Source organism: Pocillopora verrucosa, chromosome 6 (genome assembly GCF_036669915.1).
Source record: "Pocillopora verrucosa isolate sample1 chromosome 6, ASM3666991v2, whole genome shotgun sequence".
Lineage (NCBI taxonomy): Eukaryota > Metazoa > Cnidaria > Anthozoa > Scleractinia > Pocilloporidae > Pocillopora > Pocillopora verrucosa.
This window is the reverse complement of record NC_089317.1, coordinates 17,034,966-17,056,669: the sequence shown is the minus strand read 5'-3', so window position 1 is coordinate 17,056,669 and position 21,704 is coordinate 17,034,966. Positions and strand designations below refer to the sequence as shown.

The 21,704-nt window shown below is 36.2% G+C and overlaps 3 protein-coding genes across 4 annotated transcripts; 1 reads left to right on the top strand and 2 right to left on the bottom strand.

Moving 5' to 3' along the window:
- Window positions 1-485: 485 nt before the first annotated feature.
- Window positions 486-11,802, bottom strand: LOC131787248 (uncharacterized). Its single transcript, XM_066168537.1, has 8 exons — window positions 11,195-11,802; window positions 8,864-8,902; window positions 7,263-7,373; window positions 6,185-6,235; window positions 4,707-4,801; window positions 3,150-4,042; window positions 2,319-2,412; window positions 486-1,082 (listed from the first exon to the last, which is right to left on the bottom strand). Exons 1-8 carry the CDS (start codon window positions 11,408-11,410, stop codon window positions 1,037-1,039), a joined length of 1,545 nt encoding a protein of 514 aa, XP_066024634.1. The 5' UTR covers window positions 11,411-11,802; the 3' UTR covers window positions 486-1,036.
- A 1,929-nt stretch (window positions 11,803-13,731) lies between these two features.
- Window positions 13,732-17,140, top strand: LOC131787218 (uncharacterized). The gene is made up of 6 exons (XM_059104302.2): window positions 13,732-13,813; window positions 14,753-14,835; window positions 15,103-15,222; window positions 15,461-16,154; window positions 16,298-16,445; window positions 17,011-17,140. The coding sequence occupies exons 1-6, from the start codon at window positions 13,732-13,734 to the stop codon at window positions 17,138-17,140; spliced, it is 1,257 nt and encodes a 418-aa protein (XP_058960285.2).
- Window positions 17,141-19,072: 1,932 nt separating this feature from the next.
- Window positions 19,073-21,617, bottom strand: LOC131787277 (histamine H2 receptor-like). Of its 2 annotated transcripts, XM_059104373.2 has the most exons (4): window positions 21,562-21,617; window positions 20,305-21,291; window positions 19,763-19,811; window positions 19,073-19,120 (listed from the first exon to the last, which is right to left on the bottom strand). In XM_059104373.2, exons 2-3 carry the CDS (start codon window positions 21,221-21,223, stop codon window positions 19,789-19,791), a joined length of 942 nt encoding a protein of 313 aa, XP_058960356.2. In that variant the 5' UTR covers window positions 21,224-21,291; window positions 21,562-21,617; the 3' UTR covers window positions 19,073-19,120; window positions 19,763-19,788. The 2 variants fall into 2 exon arrangements, with proteins under 2 accessions (XP_058960356.2, XP_058960355.2); XM_059104372.2 differs by lacking the exon at window positions 19,073-19,120 and having other exon boundaries at window positions 19,446-21,291.
- Between the last annotated feature and the right edge of the window lie 87 nt (window positions 21,618-21,704).

Here is a 21,704-nt window from a genome sequence, read left to right as displayed (position 1 = left end):
AGACTTTTCTTTTTAATCAGATTAAAAGGAAAACAAAATTTAATCAGCAGGGAGGCTTGAGCTTTGGAGCAATTTGTACCCATGAAGGCAGAAAAAAAAAGGTAGATTAATGTCAGTATCTGAGCAACCACACACTGAAGCATCCCCAACCTAACAACAGTCAACCGTTAAGAAGTTAGGGTTAATGTTGGATTAGTGGATTAGTGGAGGGCTTGGTGTGCAGTTGCTAAGACACTGATATTGATCCAAAATGACAATAACCTGAGTAGGTTGTTTGATCATGAGAACCTGTGAAAGCTCTTTATTGTAAAAGATATAGTTCAAATATTCAACCCTGGCAAATAAATAATGGTTTGACTTCTTTCAGTATAGTTTTGTTGATGTGCTATTTGCAACCCAATGAAACCTGTATCAAGAAGTACTTATGTGACTCATGCTGTTGTCTGCTTAATAAGGAGTCTAGGTAATAGCACTTTGCAGTACCATAACATAATTATTGCATTTATTGTGTGACCAGCTTTATGCATCTCTCTTTCCAGACATCTTTGACCCTTAACTTCAGCTATATTACCAAACATGATACAAAAATAAACTATTTTCAAACCCATTTTTAATAATAAATTTAACAGTTTAGTGACTTGTGTAAACTGATTGTAATTTCCTAAGATAATTATTACAAGGCAAGCCTAGCAGATATACAGAACCACTGAGGAACTCTTAAGAGATGAGCTACACCCATCACATGGGGAAAGAACTGTCAAAATGTTTCAGTTTTCATAGGATTCCTATTCAGATGTTTAGGAGAGCAATTTGCTTACTAGTATTACAATTGCACTTTCATTTGGAAGAATAACAGCCTTAAAAATAAACTAGCGTTTTCCTTTCCTCACTTATTAAAAATAAAATACAATCACTTCATGCTCCACTGATAATTGAAATAATTTGTGTATCTCTAACAACTCTCAGTAACACAAAAATATCAACAGGACAAAAAATAACATTGTTCATGAGCAATATAGGGTGCAGAGAAGAACTATCACTTTTTGCCTTTCTGTGTCTTCTGATATTGTGCCTGTGCAGTTCTATGCAAAATAAACAAAAGTAAACAACAAAAAAGTGAAGCAAAACAACAAATAAAATGTGCCAGATCTTGTAGCTAATGAAATCCGTCCTACTGAACAACACAGAAGTGTAATCCCAATGAAGCCAGACTCAGAAAGTCTTTGTTCAAAGATGTTTCAGTTTCCTGGTGTGAGTGATGTTTGAAATAAAAAAAATGAAGAATCAAAGAATGTTAACATAAACAAACAAAAACAAAGAAATAATAAATAATGTTGCCCAGTTATCTGACTATAAAGAAAACAAATTATTTTACATCTTAATGTTCAGTCATGTTTACCTAATGAGAAGTTGCGGCATCTGTAAGATACTTTAAGTAAAAGATACAGTGTTTAAAAGCAGTTTTAAAAGGAGGGTTAAGCCTCTTGTTTAGCAGACATCTTGGAGATAAGATGAATACAAGTTAATCATAAATAATAATCGGTTTTAATATATAATCTATGAAGTTCTTACTTTCAAAGTTAAGAGTTAGTCAAACAACACAATTATCCTCTGTTAATTGTAGAGGTTAAGGGTCTAATGATAACATTCTCACACACAAATCAATTAGAAAAGGTTGCCCATCACTTGATTACATTGTAATGCAATGAAAAAACAACAAGTTGCACTAAGAAATTACTATTTGTTGTTTATGTTTTAATAAGTAAGATGATAAGATTTGTGAAGCACATGTTTCAATGTATATCCCCAAGTAAACAAGGATAAAATAGATTCATTAACATTTGGTACTGATCTCCTAAGAAACTAAAATTTGTCTAATTTTTTAAATTTTTATGTTAGATTAAGATGATAAGTTGTGCCTTGAAGAAGCGTCAACAAAATAGATTCATCACTTTGAACTGAAAAGAGGATTACACATGTCAATAAAAAGCCAAAAAACAATGGCAAAACAAAACAAAACAGAATAGGGTTTTAAGAAAGTGAAAAGAACTGAATTTAATTAACTGTTTCTCTTGATTGTTTATTGTGTGAATAAACTTTTTCTTGACACCTTGAACTTGGAATGTTAAGTTGATTTAAAAGAACAGTGCTTCAAGTTTGTCTAAGGAATGTTAGAACTGTGTGAAGAAACCTAGATGGCCAGGACTTTTCTGCAAGTTTGCACCTGGAATAGGCCATTTCTAAGAAGACTCAAATCTTCAATTAATATGAAAATTATTTGTTGTTCTCAAGCAAACACAAAATAACCAATGACTTACTTTGAAGCATCCTCAACATCCATGAGAAGAGAATCTTGTCTAAGATGAAGAGCATCTCTGTTCATTAACTCAGTTACCAGCACTTCATTTTGAGCTATGAAGCAAACATCAAAATAATTAAAACAAAAGTACACCACAGTTTTTTCAAAAACTAGAGAAGACACTCATAATTTTATTTGAGACATGAACTGTGAATCAACCAATCAAATAGAAAACCCTTGTTTTAGCAAAGAAAATTAAATGTTTGCGACTGAAGACTTGTAGCATACAAATAAAAAAGAAAACCTCAACATAACCTTTTAAACCCCACAAGTGACCAGCATCTAATTTCTCCTTACAGTAATGCCGCTGAATCAGTCATTAAGATCATGAGAATAAAGAAAATGATCACCAATCTAAGGAGATTTGATTGTTAACCCTTTCACTCCCACAAGTGACCAAGACAAAATTTCTCCTTACAATATCAATACAATATCAAGCAGGCAGGTGATGAGAATAGAGAAGAATATCAATTATGGGATTATTAGCTGATCCAATACCAAATTCTCTGAGCTAACGTCATAAGAATTGTATGGCAGACAGTAAGGAGAATTACTAATTAGATCTCAGGAGTAAAAGGGTTAAATGGATTCTCCTTGTCAGTACCAAAGGGAATGTATACAGAAAAGTATGGAGAAGATTAATACTGATGTAAGGGTGTAAAGAGTTAAGAAATCTGTAATTCCAGTTCCAGTCTGAATCACTCAACATCTGTGATTAAGCTCAATATCAAATATTTTCAATTCATGCATTGACAACACTTGAGTCCTAGAATTTTCCACATCACTTTACCTTCAATCAGTTGACTCATATTTTTCTGGAGTGCTTGCAGTTCTTCCAAATTTAGTTCTTGTAACCTCTCTTCAGTCCATCCAAGCATTACATTTGCATAATTTTCCTGTTTTTCATTTTCACTGTCCTGCTTTCTCAGTTCTATCAACACTTTCTCAGATTCCTCCTGAGATATTTCATGTCTTTCCAGTGTTTCTGGTCTAACTGTTTTAATACTAAAGGACTCTGATGCCTCATCATCACCTGCCACGCAACCCGAATCTCGTTTTTCTTCATCTGAAACATCCTGTTTTTCAATAATATACTCTTTTATGACACAGCCATCTTCATCCCCTTCAACGTCACTTAGGAGCGTATCGTCAACAAAGCATATTTGCAAATCATTTGGTTTTAAGGAAAAGTGTTTTAGCCTTCCATTGGATGTGTCTGGTAGCTCACTGCTTTCGAAGTCCTGTGTTTCACCCTCTGAAGTGAGACATGATTCTATTGATTCCCAGTCAGTTGTTGGTGATGGCAACTCAGCTGGCGAGCTGACAGAATCCATTCCAGGTAGTTCATCATTAAATGTGTCTCTTTCTAAGACATGATTGCCATCATATAAAACATGTCTATGAGGTCCATGTTCTTGAGTATTTCTTAAATTTTCCTCTTCTACCTGTTCAAGGCTGTCATTGAAAACATCCGAAAGATTATCATCATCGCAAAAAGAAGCATTGTCTGCACTCTTCATAAATGGGTTTGTCCTTATATGTAAACTTCCCATGTCTGGAGTGGAAAAAAATGGTTGTGATGCCGCATCAAAACCTGGCATGTCGTGTGAGTTTGTGGTCCCTTGTCCGACAATGATCTGATCTTGAGATTGTTTCTTATGTTGTCTCCAGGCTCTTTGGATGCTTCAACAAATTAAAATGAGTAGAAATAAGAATGAGACACCCTCTAATTTTTCCTAACCTCACTGTAAACATCGATAGTTTCCTGATAGTTTTTTCTTAACTCTTTGACCCCTAAGGGGTGACTATAGCATCTGATTTCTCCTACAAGCATCACCCTTGAATCAAACATTAAGGTCAAAGGAAAAAAGGAGATGATCATGAATCGTAAAATGAACAGAAACTCGTTAAAAATCCCAACTGGTAGGAGGCAGACCAGTTGGCTATTTACAAAGCATGCAGGAGTTGAATTCGGGGCCACCGAAGACAAATCCATCCAGTGGCAGGGAGGAGGACTTGAACCCGGGACCTCTGGCTTACAAGTGCACTGCCCTAACGCTCGCCTTGTAAGTTTGAGTGGAAAAATTATGCACGAGCCCTTAACACTAGTTTACTTCATATATTCAAAATTCAAAAGTCACTGCCCCTTTAATGACCCAAATCCAAGACTTTAAAGGAAGAGAACAAAAGCTGCTTTGAGCTGAAAAAATGTTTCTCTGGGAAAATTGAATTTCAGTATGTGCATAACAATTTGAAATAATTATATTTACTCTTCATACAAGGAAAAATTTATTATAACTTAGGACGTCAGATTTAGGTGATAAAAACCTAAAAGAATGAAACTCACGTTATAACATCACATTCAATTCCTCGCCGGAGGTTTTTGCGCAAACAGGTATTTTCTTCCATTTCAAGGTTCAAGCGATAGCTGTTAAAATAAAAGTAAAAAATATTATGAAGAAATTTGACTGTTTCTGTACAGAAAAATTCATTAATGAGAACAGTGACTTAAAATTAAATATATTCACATGTCTGGACATGACAAAGTGAGAAACACCACATACCAGTATTACAAATAAAATCTTGCTTTCAATCTATCACCATAAACTCAGCCCATGTTATTTTTGGCATTTTGTGGTTGATTAAAAAAAAATTACCCTCTGTGTTTTGTTTTATTCTATAACCCTTACATGCATTATAATTTCAAGTTTGATACATCAAAATGTTAAAAATAAAATTGACACTGTATGGTTTTGAAATGGGAAAATTTTCAATTATTTTTTTACCATAAAAGCCCCAGACAAAACGGTCAAAGAATTTTCACTGTACTATTTTTGGATGTGATGTAATATTCCCTTTATATTTTCAACAATTTACAACTCAGTTCAGAGTCAGGTCCTACACAAAACACAACTTTCAAATTGCTGTCTTGAAGCAACTCATAAAATCACCTTTTTTGAAGGACAGCCAGCTTAAAAAAATCTAGAAAGTTATTTCCAAATAAGGGCATGTTATTCTTATCTTGTACAATATCAAAAATTCTATACATCTTCCTCAATGATATTCTGCCAATAAAAGGAGATTCTAATACAAAATATCAAAAAGCTTATGGAAAAAATCCTTCTCATACTAAAAATGAAGACAAAAAAAAGACTCAAATTAGGTTTGGAGTGAACCAAAATTCAAAGTTTTAACTTGAGAAATACAGTGCACATTTTAATGCACTAACATTAGTATTGAGCTATAAAATCTGAATTCATGGACTTTTTTAGTCACATAAATTGTAAACAAATTGGAATCCAGCTTTGCTACCAGTGGGATTATGCAGATTTGAACTTATGATGCAGCAAATTTGAAAGATCTACCATATATAGTTAGAAAAAACTCTGCAATGTTAATCTTATTAGCAACTTAACAACATTTCCTACAAAACATGGATAAGAACACACATGAAAAATATGCTCTCTAATGGATAGCCTTAAAATCATAAATTCAATCAGTTTCATTGTGTCTACAGCATATGTACTGTGAGCCATAATATCATTATAGTCTTCCCTCCAATAAAATACCACATGAGAAAAATTGCAGATATAAAATATCTCCTTCCTTAAAAATTCTGTATCATAACGAAGGTAGCAACTTAACAAAAAATCTATTTTCGGTCATTTAAAGAACATCTGAATCAAAATGTGATAATATACGTTTGAATAACCCTGCAGACATATCCATCCATGGCCTTGTGTTTAAAGATAAATTTGTACAATGAACCATTAACCATTGAAAAGAGATGTGAAATCATCCATTCTACTCACTTTTCCACCAAATTTCTCCTTCTTCCACTTGCTCTCTCATTTTTGCTTCTCTTTCTTCTTCCTCCTACAGTTATCACAAAGAACAACATCCATCAAATACAGCAAAACAAAATTCAATTCCAATTTAAATTAGCTGCCACAGTCTTTATGAGAAAACTGAACAAAATAAACTAAAGGATATTCCAACCTGAACAAACACTCAGGAGATGTCTGAATCAATTCTAGTTAGAGGGCTTATCAGTCAGAAATTACCACAGAGTAATTGTTTTCTTAGATTATCTGTGACATTTCAGTTAAAGTTTTCACAATCCCCAGACTGAATATAATTTGTATAAAACTGTTGAATAAAATTTGCAAGTTAAAGTGAATAAGCAATGGCTATATGGCATAATGTACAATCCTCATTTGTTTATTCAACAGATAGAGCTAAAATTTAAACAACATCCCTGTCTTAAGGAGTAGGAGGCTTCATTATTGCCTATTAAAAAATATTTGAAAATAACCAAGAGCAAGATTCTGTGCAAGCTTGAAATCTTATCATTTTCCTTCAATTTTCAAAAGTGATCTTTATCTCGTTAAAGTACATGTATAAACACATCACAGGAACATTAGTAGGATGCATATAATTTGAATAATAATCACTCATAGTACACATGATGGCCACTTAACTACTAGCTTAATACTGAATTTACCATGCATTTCGAGCAAAAAAAAAGCACTGAATTATAAACTAAACTATTTCAGAAAAGTAATTTTTTGAAATTAATTCTTTCACTCCCAAGATCTCACTGGTAAATCTCCTTAACATCTGCCGTACAATTCTTATGATGTTAGTTTTAAGAATTTGGTATTGAATCAATTATTAATCCCCTGGTTGATGTTTTTCTTTATTTTCATTTCTTGTCTCCTTGATCTTGTATTGATAATGTGTGAAGAATTTCTGTGTTGGTCAGTTACTTCTGGGAGCTTTAAGGATTAAAAGGGTGCCTCAGAGAACTTCGCAAGACCAATGGCAGATCACTTGACAACATTGCTATAATTGTACAGCCAAGCAGAACTGTACTTTTGACATATTTGTGTTTTTAACCAACCTTGATGAATCTTTCATAGAGCAGCTGAACAAAGAGCTTTCTGGCTAAATATCCTCTAAAATAAGCTTGAATACTAATTGCTGCGGCTTCCTCTACTGTCACTTCATTTGGCTGAGATTAAAAAGAAATAAATAACAGTGAAAATCAAAAGACAAAATTTATGATTTAAAATTGGGGAATTTATTGTTTGGAGCTCTGACTCTTACTATGAACAGTGACTTGTATTAGGAAAGTTCTAACCTTCCCAAACAAATAAAATTTATCAAAAATAAACCATGAGTATAGGATGTGTACTTCTTTGGGCTTAAAAAAAATTGACTACTTTGTGTGATCTCTTCCAATCCTTTTTTCAATTGATGTTTCATGTCCCACAATTACATTCTATGACTTAACACACCTAGAAACTTCCATTGACTGATTTAGCGGAACTGCCAAGACACCCTGTCAACACAAGACCCAGCTAACAGAACAAGCTTTGTATGTTTCTTTGCAGTACTTTTTGAAACATTTGCTTAATTTGAGAATACATCCAAGAAGATGATAAAGATTTTTCCCATAATTAGGTGTACCCACTGCTGTTCATTTTTCAAACATGTCTCTCAGCTTCAAAACATAGATATCCTAAGGAAAACTGGATGTGTTGACATAGTCCTGGCACCTCCAGACATTTTGTCTGCATTGTAAGGATTTGTCTACAGAGCTATGACTTCTAGTAGTCATACAATAACAAACCCAAAAGTCATCAACCACAACTTAAATTGATTTTTACATCATCGATAAGAATTTCTCAAAACCACTTTTAATTTAAGCCACCACAAAAAATAACAAATTTACTTTTCTCAAAGGATGATTCCTATAAGTTACAAAAAATGATCAAAGAGATGTGGTAGTTAAAATTCAGCTAAAAACATAAATGTATTTTTCTTAAAGCTTGTTCAGAAGTAAAAAGGCAATGCCCAGTACAGTAGTTCAAGTCACTACAAATCTACACCAAATTGCAGTAAAGATGTCATAAAAAATCAAAATAGAAAAATACGAAAAAGCCAAATTCAAGTTAGTTAGCATATAGCATATGGCACTAGCATGAATTTTATTTTTATTTTTTTGGAACTTGTACATAGAATAAGAGAGATGGTAAGTTTTGGGCTTGGAAAAGAAACAGAGAAAGATGTTTTTGGTCTTGTCACGAGCTTGGGACAAAGAAAAAAATTCTGAGTCCCCATAAGGAATTGAGCCTCAGACCCAGGATCTAAAGGTCTGAGGTTTGATTCCTCATGGGGACTCAGAATTTTTTTTCTTTGTCCCACACTCGTGACAAGATGAAAAACATCTTTCTCTATTTTTGGAACTTCTTGAAAATTCTAACCCAACATTTAAGACTCTCAAGAAGTTTGAAATTATTTTTCAGTGGAAATTATGTGAGAATTGTTTGGCTGCTGGGCATGTAGTCTAGCTAGAGGGTATTTCAATATGCTAATTTCTATTTGGTTTTTTCCTTTTCAGTTTTATGCATTTGCTTTTTTTCTATAACAATGTTATTGCATTTAGGTCTATCTGAAAAATAGCAGGAGGAGAAAAAGCAGTAGAAAATTTCCACTTACCAGAGGTAACACTTTTTTCGCTAGCATTGGATTTATTGCCTGTTGAGATCAAGCAAATTAAGAATTTCATTAATACATATCCCTCACATGTAGTGATGAAAAGACACTCACACTTAGCCCTTTCACTCCTAAGATCTTATTAGTAATTCTCCCAACTGTCTGCCATACAATTCTTACGATGCTACTTTGGAGAACTTGGTACTGGATCAACTGATAATCCCTAATTGATATTTCACTTTATTCTCATTACTTGTCTGCTTGACTCTGCATAAGTATTGTAGGGAGAAATTCAGTCTTGGTCACTCATAAGAGTTCAATGGTTAAGACAAGCATTCATAAAAACTAAAGGTAATCAGTGTGTTCCAGTGAGAGTTCAACAATCTACAATTTTTTTTGGATCCTAAAATCCCTATAAATGATGTTTCACCCTTAAGTTTGTATTTCCTAGATTTAAGTTTCAAGTTGATCAGACGATCAGCTTAGATCTTACTGATTGTGAAATAATTTTTTCAGAAGCAACTAATTGCATATCAGTTTTCATTCAGTTACTGATGTAAAATTAAATTAGAAGAGGTGTTCAGAGATATACATGTGTGTACTGTGATAAGTTAGAAACATGCCACAAATACCTTGCATTAAAAGTTTAAAAGAAGGCATCAAATTCTAGCCACAATCTTAGATTGTCATTAAGATACTTGCAAGAAAATACACTATCAGAAAACAACAGCACAGTACATGAACTTCTCATTAGTGATGAATTTGTGCAAACAGATTGATTAAAAAAATTCATTGTTGTATTAGGAAAAATAAACAAAATATAGTACTCTCACTTCCCTTTGAACTCAAATTCTAAATAAAGGTGATTTAAATATTTGCCCATTTAATCAGCTATCTCTTGAAGCTGACTAAAAGATTTGTTTGAATGGTATCACATGAAGTCTTTACAGATCAGAGAGAATATGAAAACATGGGTGGCATGCAAAAAGTCCTACTAAATACACAGCTCTTGACCATCTAACCTCTTAGATTTTATATCATGTCTGAGTATTCATTACACATAAGATATAAGAAAATTGTTGACTATGCAGAGTTTTCTGTGTATGTTTTGATATCCAGAGCTGTTTTCAGTCAAGAAAAATGGAGCATTCTTTTTCATTTTAAACTACTCTTTGACTAATACTCTTCTTGATGAAAACCCTGTCTAAGCAGACACAAAGAGGAAAAAAACAGTAATCTTGAAATCATGAGCTATTTTAATCCCCTAAATCCAAGAGCTTACACTGATATCTTCCAAACTTATCTCCCAAACTTAATTCCTGCAGAGTCCAACTTGTTGCTCAAGAAAATTTAAAACAAGACTAAAAATATCTGACTCACTTTTCACTGTCATTAAATTTGAAATTCCTGGAAGTATGGCAAACTGCCAGTTATTCATCATTCAAAGTCCTATTTTTGTACACTCTCTAGCACTCCTGGAGGTCACTATCTCAAACCATTTTCAATTATTAAGCTCTTCACGGTGATTTCCAAGGGATTCACAATTTATTGACAGGTTGTTTAAAACTAACACCCCAACAAAGCTGATGTTGAGATAAGACAATAGACCTCAGGTTTCCTTGAAACTTTTCCCTGATTAAATTCTCAATAACAGCACATATGATTTTGCAATTCTTGTTTTTTTCCATTAAATCAACTTTCAGTTAGAAGATTCTAGGAACATTAACAATATGTTTTTAGGTAATGGCTGTTACCGTTGAGAAATGGAAAAGAACTTCTATTTAATGCCTCCAAAATAATATCAGACACATGGAAAATTGACATCTGGGGATTTATGTTTGTTTAATCAAATCCGCCTTTATGACACTTCATTTATACGCTGACATGGAAAACAGAAGAATTTTCCATCGCAGGCTATTATCACGAAGGGAATCTTAACATCGTACTCGTAGCAACTCAATGAAAAAGGCCCGTCATACTATCTTCGGCTCCGACAGATTTTCTATGTAGAATCTAGCAATACGCTCATAACACGGCGTTCCTGTGTTATGATTTCAAGTGCGTACCTAAATTTCCGTTGCATCACGCGCCCGAGAGATGATCAGTTCGTGCAGAACAAGTTAAAACCCTAAATCGACTTTCAACAGAAACGCCAAACCACAATATTACTGCCTCTACAGCTGTTTCCTGCCAGGGAAACTGAAACACTGATGAATGAGTAATACTAATGGATCAACACTAAACCCTCAACTACAACTCAATCGATCAATCGAAATGTCTTGTGAAATAAAAGCACTTCCAATTGTACAACCCTTAAATAAAGTTTGGTCTTACCGCCATCGCAGCTCGAGTTCGATCGTAAGAGTTTTTCTTTATGGCACCCATGTCCAATCCTTTTAGGGAACTGTCTATTTGAGAATCCAGTAAGTCTGGCAACATATTGCCATCACAATCGTAGACGCCTGTATCTTGGTAACTCGATTCATTGTCGTAATAACAGTGACCGTCGCCATTCACACTTGCCGTAGATGAACGTAGGTGGCGATCCATCGAGAACGTCCCTCAAAAATCGTTCGCTGAGAGCTATCAACATGGAGAAAATCTTACGAAATACCACGTCGGCTTGGCACACAGCACTGTCATACGGCGTTATCGGATTGCGGCGGCGATATTTAAGGACGGCAAACAGACAACTTCGCTGAAGTATCACTCACACTTTGTTTCGAAGCCCACCCTTACGACGTCACTTCCTTTTCATATCATGTTGCCCACAAAGATACGGGGATTTTTAGCCGCCGTTTCTCATCCAGAGAAATATTTCTCGAACCACACTTTAACGAAAACGAACACACGCTTTCGAAAGCTCTCCGACAATCCCGTAACCGCGTTATATTCGTTTCTCTTGTCGTTATGATATGTAAATTTGTGTACTGGAATCGACGCCTGGCAGCCTGGCAAATAAAATTTGATTTAGCACAAATGGCGCACAATTTTCCCAGATAGTCTGCTGGTAAACTACACTGGGGGCTCAATGATCTCATTGTTCGACCAAGTGCGTCTCTGTAGAACCCTGTAGGTGCTCGTAGAAAGGTTCATGAAAAATAATGTTGCGAGTCAAAAAATTAATAATCATGGATACGTAAAGTGCATTCGATCTAGCTTAAGAATGCATATTCATGTCTCGTGTATAATCAAATCTTCCAACATCGAATGCTGGCGTGGCCCACAGTTCTGATTTGTGGTAACTCATTTCGTTCTATCAAATGGCTGCAAATTGTCTACTTACCTTCCCATTGCATCCAAACCGATGGGAGTCAACTCGCGGGACCACGATTTAAAGCGCTCGCATTTCACCTACTTAAGTGGTCAGTCAGTTCCCCTTAGTACTCTACTCGCGCGCTGATTGGCGAGGTCGAAAGTGCCGTACCAAGTACTATTTACCTCCGGGCAGCCGATGAGACAAATTCGCCCGTCGAGAGCTTAGATTTCCAGAAATTTAAGGCATTTTTACAGAAATATACTCATTTTTGGGTTTCTGAGTGGTATATTCTCAAACAATTATTCACCACAGTGTCAGTGAAAGTAGTAGATATTCACCCTCACTTCGTTGAATAATTGCTAAGTAGAAAGAGGTGGAACAACGAAGGAAGAGGAAATCCAGGATGACGCTCAAACCCCCAAAATGCTTAGCATCCAGAGAAAGGCAACACGAATAGTATGCGTTTTCCTAACGTCGAACGCAACATGAAATTGATGGAAAATTTATGAAGAAGAAGGTTCCATTCAAGGAAGAAGACCTTGAACCGGAGGCTGAAAGCCCGTCTTCGGAGGAAATTGAAATCGCGAGCGACAGGGTCTGGAAAACGAAATGGATTTCGGGTTTTAGCCCTGATTGATGTACACTGACTGATCACATATAAGCGAAGGGTAATGGTGATGGCAACAATCACTTTGCTGAGCATCATCGACTTACGAACCACACTTTTGACTAGGACTCTGTATAATGCCTGACATACAGCATGCTCTAACTGTTTTCAAGGACTGACTCTGGAAAGCTGGTTCAATTACTTAGAACAGAATTCCCCCCAACAGATGTCATCAACTACCGGCACCATACAAACGCAGTTGTTAAGTTCATTTACAGAACACCTTAATATCAAAATCCTTACAATTTTTCTGAAGTTATTCCATAGTGGATTACAAAGCAACGAACTTTACTTTTGGGCATCAAATCGTTTTGCTGGTTATAAGGAACACTTCAGTGGTTTCTTTTGTCTTGTTTTCGTCTTTCGCATATGCCTTATACGATCGATACGATGCTCAGATAAGGCCGTAAGGAACGTTACAAGCCAAAATACCCGAAAAGGTAATTTTTTCTCATTCCTCGGGAACTCGGAAAATACTACGCAACTCGCTAAATGTGCGTGTGTATTTTAGGCTACTCCATCGACAGATTGTATATATACAGTATTAAAAAGTCATTGAAAGGTTTTTGTGTATTAAATGAAGTAATATCATCCAAAGAGTGCAGTTTAACCACGTCCATGTTTGGGCAAATAAAACATTCCCCAAAGGAAAAAAAAAACAACAGCTAATTAAACTAGAAAAAGCCTAAAGAAGTTGTTTGAATTTTTTTACCATAATTTGTTCCTTTCTTTTTTGGGCAGGCAACGAACAGAATTCCTTGCATTGTAAAAAATCACAATAAGACTCTCTCGAAAACTAGAAAGAAAAGTCGAGGAGTCTGGGACCGACTTGTCTCGCGCAAGTGCGTCATAAACTGAAACTGTGAAGTCAAAATATCATTTCGCTCTGTTTCTCGGATCGAAGCCGTGCGTTTTTTTGTGTGAGAGGAAAAACGTGTGGTAACAATGGGAAAGATTGTGATTTTGATTACTGTGATGGCAATTTTGCTTCAATTAACAGCGCTTACATATGCTAGAAAACACGAAGGTAAGTTCCAGCGCTGTTCTCAAATGTTTCAAAGGCGTTACTTTTTTCTTGCAGACGACAATTCGGAACAGAAAATGTGTGAAAGAATCCTCACTTTCATTTCCGTAAAACGTTTCCCAATGACTTACGGTGCTATCAGGTTTCATTTGCTTCAAAAGAGACTGTTCAACAGCGTAGCCACGAGAAGTAAATTCTTCCGCGAATTTTTTGTCAATTCTTTGTTGTCTAATGATTCCAGTTATTTCATCACGTAAAGTTTGGTTTTTAGTGCTGTTGTTCAAAGTATTCGTAGTTTTTTTGTTCTCGGCGTCGCGTTACGTAATCGTTTATTGTTAGTTACATAAGTTCATTTGCTGTATTCTTTCCTGGTTCAAATAAGTATAAAAGTTAGCATTATTTTCTTGTAAGTTAGTTTTTTTGTGTTTTTTCGGAGTAGCCGTACGGACCTTGTAAGTATTCTAATTTTTCTTATGAATTTTCGCTCTTTTCTATCGCATTTGAACATTTTTAGTCTCTCGAGTTCGTATTTAATAATTCAGTATTTATCATAAATATTTGTTCTGGTGAATCGTTCGTAATAAAGTACGAATTTATAATTGTAAGAGGAGTGTAATCTACAACCAGTCTCCAAATTGCTAACGGGGCATTTTACAAACTTTTCACACTTTCTCGGGAGAAACAACATTTTTGTGTGGGCATGGCTGCTTCCACCGATTTTAGCCGCGTTTGACCTGGATGTGAACCTTGTGCAGGGCGCGCTTATTTTCCTTGAACCTGTTGAACGCGCGCTTCAACGGTTATTTTTCTAATTACACACACAATTCTTTCTCTACCAAAAACTTTTACGTCCATATATGTATTCCTAATAGGTATGACTGTAAGAAATAGTTGGTAAATAATCATGATGCTGATGGATATATTTTTATTTTGCACGTGAAGATTTTCAAGCCATTAAATGGCAAAAGCTACCGTTCGAAGATTTCAACGAGGACACGTTCGTAGTCGGAACTTGGAACGAAAAGGTTGGTCAGTAGTTTCGGAACAACATCTGCAACTGTAATGAGTTCAGCGGTTGTGGACAGCCCAAGTAATTTTTACTCGACGTACTTCACCGAAATGTATACCGTGCTTGAATTGTAACCAACTTTGTTTCTGATTTGTCAGATTCGATTTAAGAAAAATGATCACTGTGATCATCCATGTTTCTTTTACCGACTAACGATCGAATTTCGTAAAAACAATCAGTAGGCTGAATGTGAGTTAATATGTCTCTCTTTCCCTCCTCATAGGAATATGTAATAAGGATTCAGGTATTGTCGCTGGATCTGGATATGAAACTGATTTTCCCTGAAGGCTCCAAAGATTTGAACGATCCACCCTTCGGAAACGATCCACCGAACCTTGGAAAGGTATAAATATGACCACTACTCAGAATTTCTTTCTCAATGCAGTTTTCCATCTGCAAATATTGCGTTTCACCAGGATGGTATTTCCTTCTATTTTCTTTGCTATAAGTTTCTTTTCCAAAAAGAGCCAGAGGATATATAGAGTAAGAAACAAACGCAAAATCTTCCACAGTGATATATTTTGATTTTTTAACTTAGATATCTATAGTAACCATAAATTTTTCGCCCGTTTTTCTGTTAGATTCTCAAGTGCAAAGAACTACCTGAGTACCCTGGGAACATGACGTGCTCTGAGTACCAAGTATTCAAACGGAAAGAACCAGGACTGATCACGCGGGTGGCAACGATGATAAAAAATACTTGGAGCTTTTTGTTCACAAAAATGGTTAAAATTTGGAAAATCTGTTCTAACGGCGTTGGAACAACAGTTAAGAACATTTGGAACGCAATGAAATGGTTATTGAATTTCGCCAGTAAAATTTGGATAAAAATGTTGGACTGGATCGGTGGAATTTGGAAAGGATTGATGGAAAGGGTCGTTATAATCTGGAAAGAACTGAAAGCATTAGCGGAATGGGTTTTTGTAACCATGATGTGGGCAGATGAATATGTGTACGAAAGAAGTTTGTGGTTGATTGAATGGTATTCGAACAATACTAAACGGCTGACGGAGCTGACCTGGAACGGAATGGAATGGATAAGGGATCAAATTGAATGGTTGGTCGGTGTCTCAAAGGAAAATGCATCATGGTTAGTTGAGAACGCATGGAGTGGATCGAATCGGTTGGCCGAGTGGGCATGGAGAGAAGTGAAACGGCTAGCGGACTGGTCATGGAAAGCAATTAAAAGGAACTGTAAACCTCTTGAACCTGCGCTCGAATACGTTTTGGAGACAGTTGAAGTTGCCATCAAGTTTTACAAGCAATATGTACACAGTGAGTAGAAAGCGTTATGGGAAATACCCCTAGGATTTCTGTGAATACCCCCTGAAATATTCCTGTATTATCCGAAAAAAAGGAAAGTCAACTCGATTTTTTTAATATTTCTTTCATGTTCTTTTCTGTTCGTTTATCAACAGAACATTTGCTGGGTATTCAAACCCACATTAAGATCTCGACCTGGCGTGAAACTGGTTATACGGTCTCAACTGTATTGGCTATGAACTTTGTTGTGTTCGCCGTTTACAAGTTGATTTCGTGGCCTGTAAAGTCGATCTGCCGAAGATGGTGAGTAGAAGAAGGGAAAAATCAACGAAAACTTTGCTTAAGATATCAAAACACACCCATAGATTGTAGGCAACTCTTTCGACAAACCACTAGTTCTACCTTCTTAAACAAATGAGCGCTTGTAAGTCGACTTTTAACAAATTTTCCCCATACTTTACCTTTATCTGTAAACTTTAAAAGAGCAATTTTTCATCGGTTTTTTGCACTTTTCACTAAACTCAACAACAGGTTCAGTCACTTGCCTCTACGTTTTTGTCTTTTTTTATTTCGCAATTTTCTAAATGCTGGGGGGGGGGGGGAAGGTTTGTCCGCGGATTATTCTGGTTATGTCACGATAAAATTTACCTGATGCCCCCATAAGGTTTTTTATTATTCGCATGACCCCCCTCCCTCCCCCCTCACTGGCAGTTAACTGACAACTAATTTTCTATATTCCCCCCTAAAAACTGTTTTACCCTCCCAATCCTCCCCCTCCCCCCCCCCCCCCACCTCAGGCGATACATAATCACTGTTCCCTGAAACCCCTGGGTTTGCTTAATTTGCTTGCTGCAATTTTTCCTTTCAGGCAAGCTTACAAAGAATGGAAAGAAGCTGAAGAGGCTTCATGGAGATTACCACCCAGACGTCAGCCTCAGTCAAACAAACGAGTCTGGGAGAACCCCAAAAAGAAAAAGCTATACAGGAAGAAAAATTGAGACTCAATATTTTATTTCATTTTATGCGTGTAATATAAGCTACACTGATCATAATTTTTGGTGGAAACCTTTCATTCTTATTAAAATGTGTTATTGAAACCTGAAGTTAGCGATTGTCTTTGATGTTTTCTGCTTTTTCTGTTGGTTACTCTCCGGTGTTTTCTTGTCACATCTTTCAAAATGCCGAAAACCTAGACTGTCTCACTTTTGATTGTAACATATTATAAGCCATTTTTTTTTAGGAAGAATTGCATTCTTCTTAATACAACATCGTAGGTTGGCAAAATTCTCCTAACGAATCATGTGGTGTTTGAGTTTTCGGTGTACAAGTGGCGGGCTGGAATGATCGAATTGTTAATTTTGTTAGCTCCAACTGAGTGATGATTGCCATTACGATGAACTTGGACACTGCGATGGAGTGGTCACAACGTATCAGCCCGCTCCTATGTTTACTAACGCATGCGCATAGTATTTTCTCCCAACACACGCACGCGCCCTAGCGTATTGCCTTCTCCTTTCCTCTTCCACAGATATAATGTCAAGATTTGTTCCTGAAGTACAGTTGTTCACGTATACTTACTAGAGCAACTTGTTCCTGCGAACGTACAGTCACGGGAACAAATTTTCTCGGCTTTATAGTGTGTAAGTGTAGTGCACGCGTTTTGCTGAAACGTCTGCTGAATAAAAGTGGTGTTATGGTGTAGACGTACCCACACTGCAGTTGGCCGTGCACGCTTAAAGTAGTACCATGAAGGTACGGTCACACGATCGTACGCTACCAAGTTTTCTCGGCTTGGCGAGTTATAACGTTTTTCTGCAGGCATGGAGCTTTGCAGCGCGCACTTGAAGCTCCACTATGCTATACATAATTGTTTTCCAGTGCAGCTTTTTGCAATACGGATCACGGTCCGGAATATTTCCCGCACCATTCGCGGTAACGCCGAAAAAAAGCAAACCAGCAGAAAAAAAGGTTATGTACCGGTCCAAGTCGGTCGGTTCGTATGATTTCATCTTTCAAGAATTCACAATTTCAAACGATTCATTGGTTTTCCTTTACCTTTATAAAATATTGCTTCAAAAAAAAGTGCATCAGATAAAGAGTTTTTCTGTAGACAATTTTATAAGGCTTTCCTTTGTATAAAAATTAAAATCTACCGGTGTCAAACTTGATTAAAAACAATGATGAACTTTTCAATGAGAGATTTCTATCCTAGAAACAGGGTTTTCTTGCGAGGCTAATGGATCAGACCAACCATTTCGGGAAGGTGTTCACACCAAAATGTGCACTAAGCTGTTTATTATTCAACTACTTTATTTCATATGCAATTCTTCTAGGGCGAGAGAAAGGAAAGAGGAGGGGGAAGTGTAGCACACGCAGCTGAACGGTCGACAGGTTTTTTTTTTTACAACACAAAATAACCAAGTGTATTATATCGCTGGATATATCTGTACTCTGCTTTTTGTACTCTGCTTAGTGCAGTTAGGTAATAGATAGCAATTTTGTTCAGGTTAAGATCTTAATAATCATGTTGAGTCCAGTCAGTCTCTTGTTATTATTTAATTTCTTAAAGCTTCCACTCATTATTACGAGCTATCTTGATGTGTTCCAACAAAAAAATTAACGGACAAGATGGTTTGACATAGTAACGTCAGCTTAACATTTTATTCTTAGTCCTAATATAAGGTTTGTATGGAAGGTTTATTAAGGAATTCGAAGTTAGTTGTCTGCAAGAGAAATCTTCTGCTAGTTGTTGGTGAATATGGTTGGTGTTGTTGGTGAATATGGTTGGTGTTGTTGGTGTAGAGCCAGGTGCGAGATCCCTATAGACCAATCACAGAGCATTGAAAAGAAAATCCAGGGCAATCATGAATGACTTCAGACGTTCAATAGAACATTGCTGTAAGCTATCAAAAGTAGCTTAAACACCTTGGCCTATTTCCTAACACGTTAGATTTGCAGGTGATTCTTGCATTTGACAGCTAACGATGAATAAATAGAAACTGATTAAAAAGTGACTGATCATAACAAAACAGATGAAAAAAATTAGCATGTCTTTGGGATCAGGATCAGTTAAGAACAACTCATCATTAAAATATTTGCAGCTTCAGTCGACAGATGTCATAGGCGTCAAGCGCTAATTTTTGGTTAAATTATGAGACGTAACAAACGATTTCAAGCGAAAGCTGAGAGAATAAAATCACTGTAACTATCAAACGAACGCTTTATTGCGACTCCAATAACGCGATTGCTTTGATGATAAGAAATGCTTTTTATTTCAAAAGGACTATCCCATAAACACTGAAATTTAACATTAATTACTTCATTTTTAAAAATTGGCCACCAGCAAGCGCGAATTCAACTATGGAACAGGTACGTGATGCGCTTTTTTAATGAAGAGCTTTGTGGTCAATGAAAAAAAAAAGCTTTGAAAATCAACTGACTAAATGGCTATGAACGTATTTTACGAATGTTTGCAATGTCTTGACTCAGTGATCTTTCCAAACTTACAAAGAAGATGAAATATTATAGCATCTTTTATATTTATATATAAAAAATTAGCTATCTTCATGAGACGATCTCTTTGGTTACTATTTAGAAAATAATAAAGCTATTGACTCTACCTTGTAATCTCAACGAATGATTCTCCTTAAATCGCATACTTAATGGCACCTATTACGAAAGCAATAATGGGAATCGCGAAAAAAAGAACCATTACAACATTGTGAATCAATTTTTCGATGATTACGCTAAGCCATCCAAGAATAAAGAGGACACCCAAAGGAGCGGTAAGACAAATGATTGAGAGGATTAAGACCGATTATAGAACGCATCCTGACTTTGCTTATTGAAAAATGGAACGAAAAGAAAAGACATGTTTGTTTTCCCGACGTGGGATGTGAGTCTTTTTCTCGTTATCATTTCTTGATCTATTTTTATCCCTCTGCAGTGAGGCAAATAAATAACATAGAAAGGGTTAATTTTCTTACATTTTTAAAATTTAGAGCTAATAAATCTCAATTCCAGCATGCAAACGTTTACGTCTTCAGTAGGTGAGGCGACTTAGATATTGTCTAGTTTCATAAACCAACAGTAAACTCGCTTGCAGTTGCAGAGAAATGTTCCACTCTAGAATGGCTCCCAAAGAAATTGAAAATTTTCTTACAAGCAGTTCTGAATTCTCTGGAACGAATAGAGTAGACCCAAGGGTTGCTGGCTGAACTCAGATAAGCCACTAAGGACACCCACATCCAAACTTCGCGCTCTAATTTCACCAAAGTTACTTGATCTTTAGGTTTGTTTGACCCTGATAGGCTGAACTGAATGGCCGCGGTGGCCAAACTTGGAACCCACAGAATTATAAAAAGTAGAATCACAATGGCAACTGTAAAAGCAGTTTTCGTGTGGCTAACACGAGCCGGGTTATTACGACGCGTTTGTTCTTGTCTCGCTGCAAGTGAGCTTTCTTGTTTGATTTTCCGAATTTGTTGTTTCGCTTCCCTGAAAATGCTCATGTAACAAAATGTTATGATTAGAGTCGGAAAAATACATGTTATGACTCCCATAATGAGCCAAAGTGTCGATAAATCTTGGGGTTTATCAAGAAATAGCCGAACGCTGGCAAAGACGAACGAGCCGAGCCACACAGAAGCTGTTACAAGGAGGCAGAATTTAGGAGTAATTAGGGTTTCGTATCTGAACCCAAATTTCACAGCGATATAGCGATCAATGCTAATGGCGGTCAGGCCGAAAGTTGTCGCAACAACAGCTTGGATCCACGCAAAGTCTTCCACCTTGTCGAATACAGACCCTTTTAGAGGGCGTTCGGGATCCAGATAGCTGAAAATGACGGCTTTCGCAGCCAAGATGGGGTTGAGGAGAATTCCCACCATCAGATCAGCAACGGCCAACGATGCAATAAAATAATTTGAGATGGTATGTAGAGATTTGGTGCGAAATATGGCGATCAGGACCACTGTGTTTCCACAAATGGATAAAACTCCAGAAATACAGCTTAACGCTGCGAGAAAAATGAATTGCGAAGATCTTGCAGAAATCGCAGGAGGGAAAGTTGTTTCGTTCATAGTCTTGGGTGATTTTTGTAACTGGTGGAGCAACTGTCTAGTTTTAGTTTGCTTTGAAGCTTCGGCGGCTGAAAGAAAAAGAAAATTCATATTTTTGAATTCACCTGTTATGACTGTCATTTGTTCCTGTTTAATTAATAAACCGACATAGTCATTGTTGTTTCGTTTTCTTAGATATCGATGAAGCCAATAAACAGAGGTCGGCGAAGACAGAAACTTAAAACCAAGATGAGATCCCAGGGATTTAAGCAAACAAGATCATTTGCGGCAAAGTAATTGGTCACCAAACGCCAGTTACTAAATTGTTCATTCTAGAAAAAGGGAAAGGAAAAACCTACTTTATATTAAGGTTTTCGAGAGAATAACTTGACAATTGAACATAGTTCCATATTCATTATATTCAAGGTGTAAAGTGAATATCATTAAATATTAAATTTATTTTTGGTAGCAGCGATTACGTTTAAGGAAAAATAAAACAACT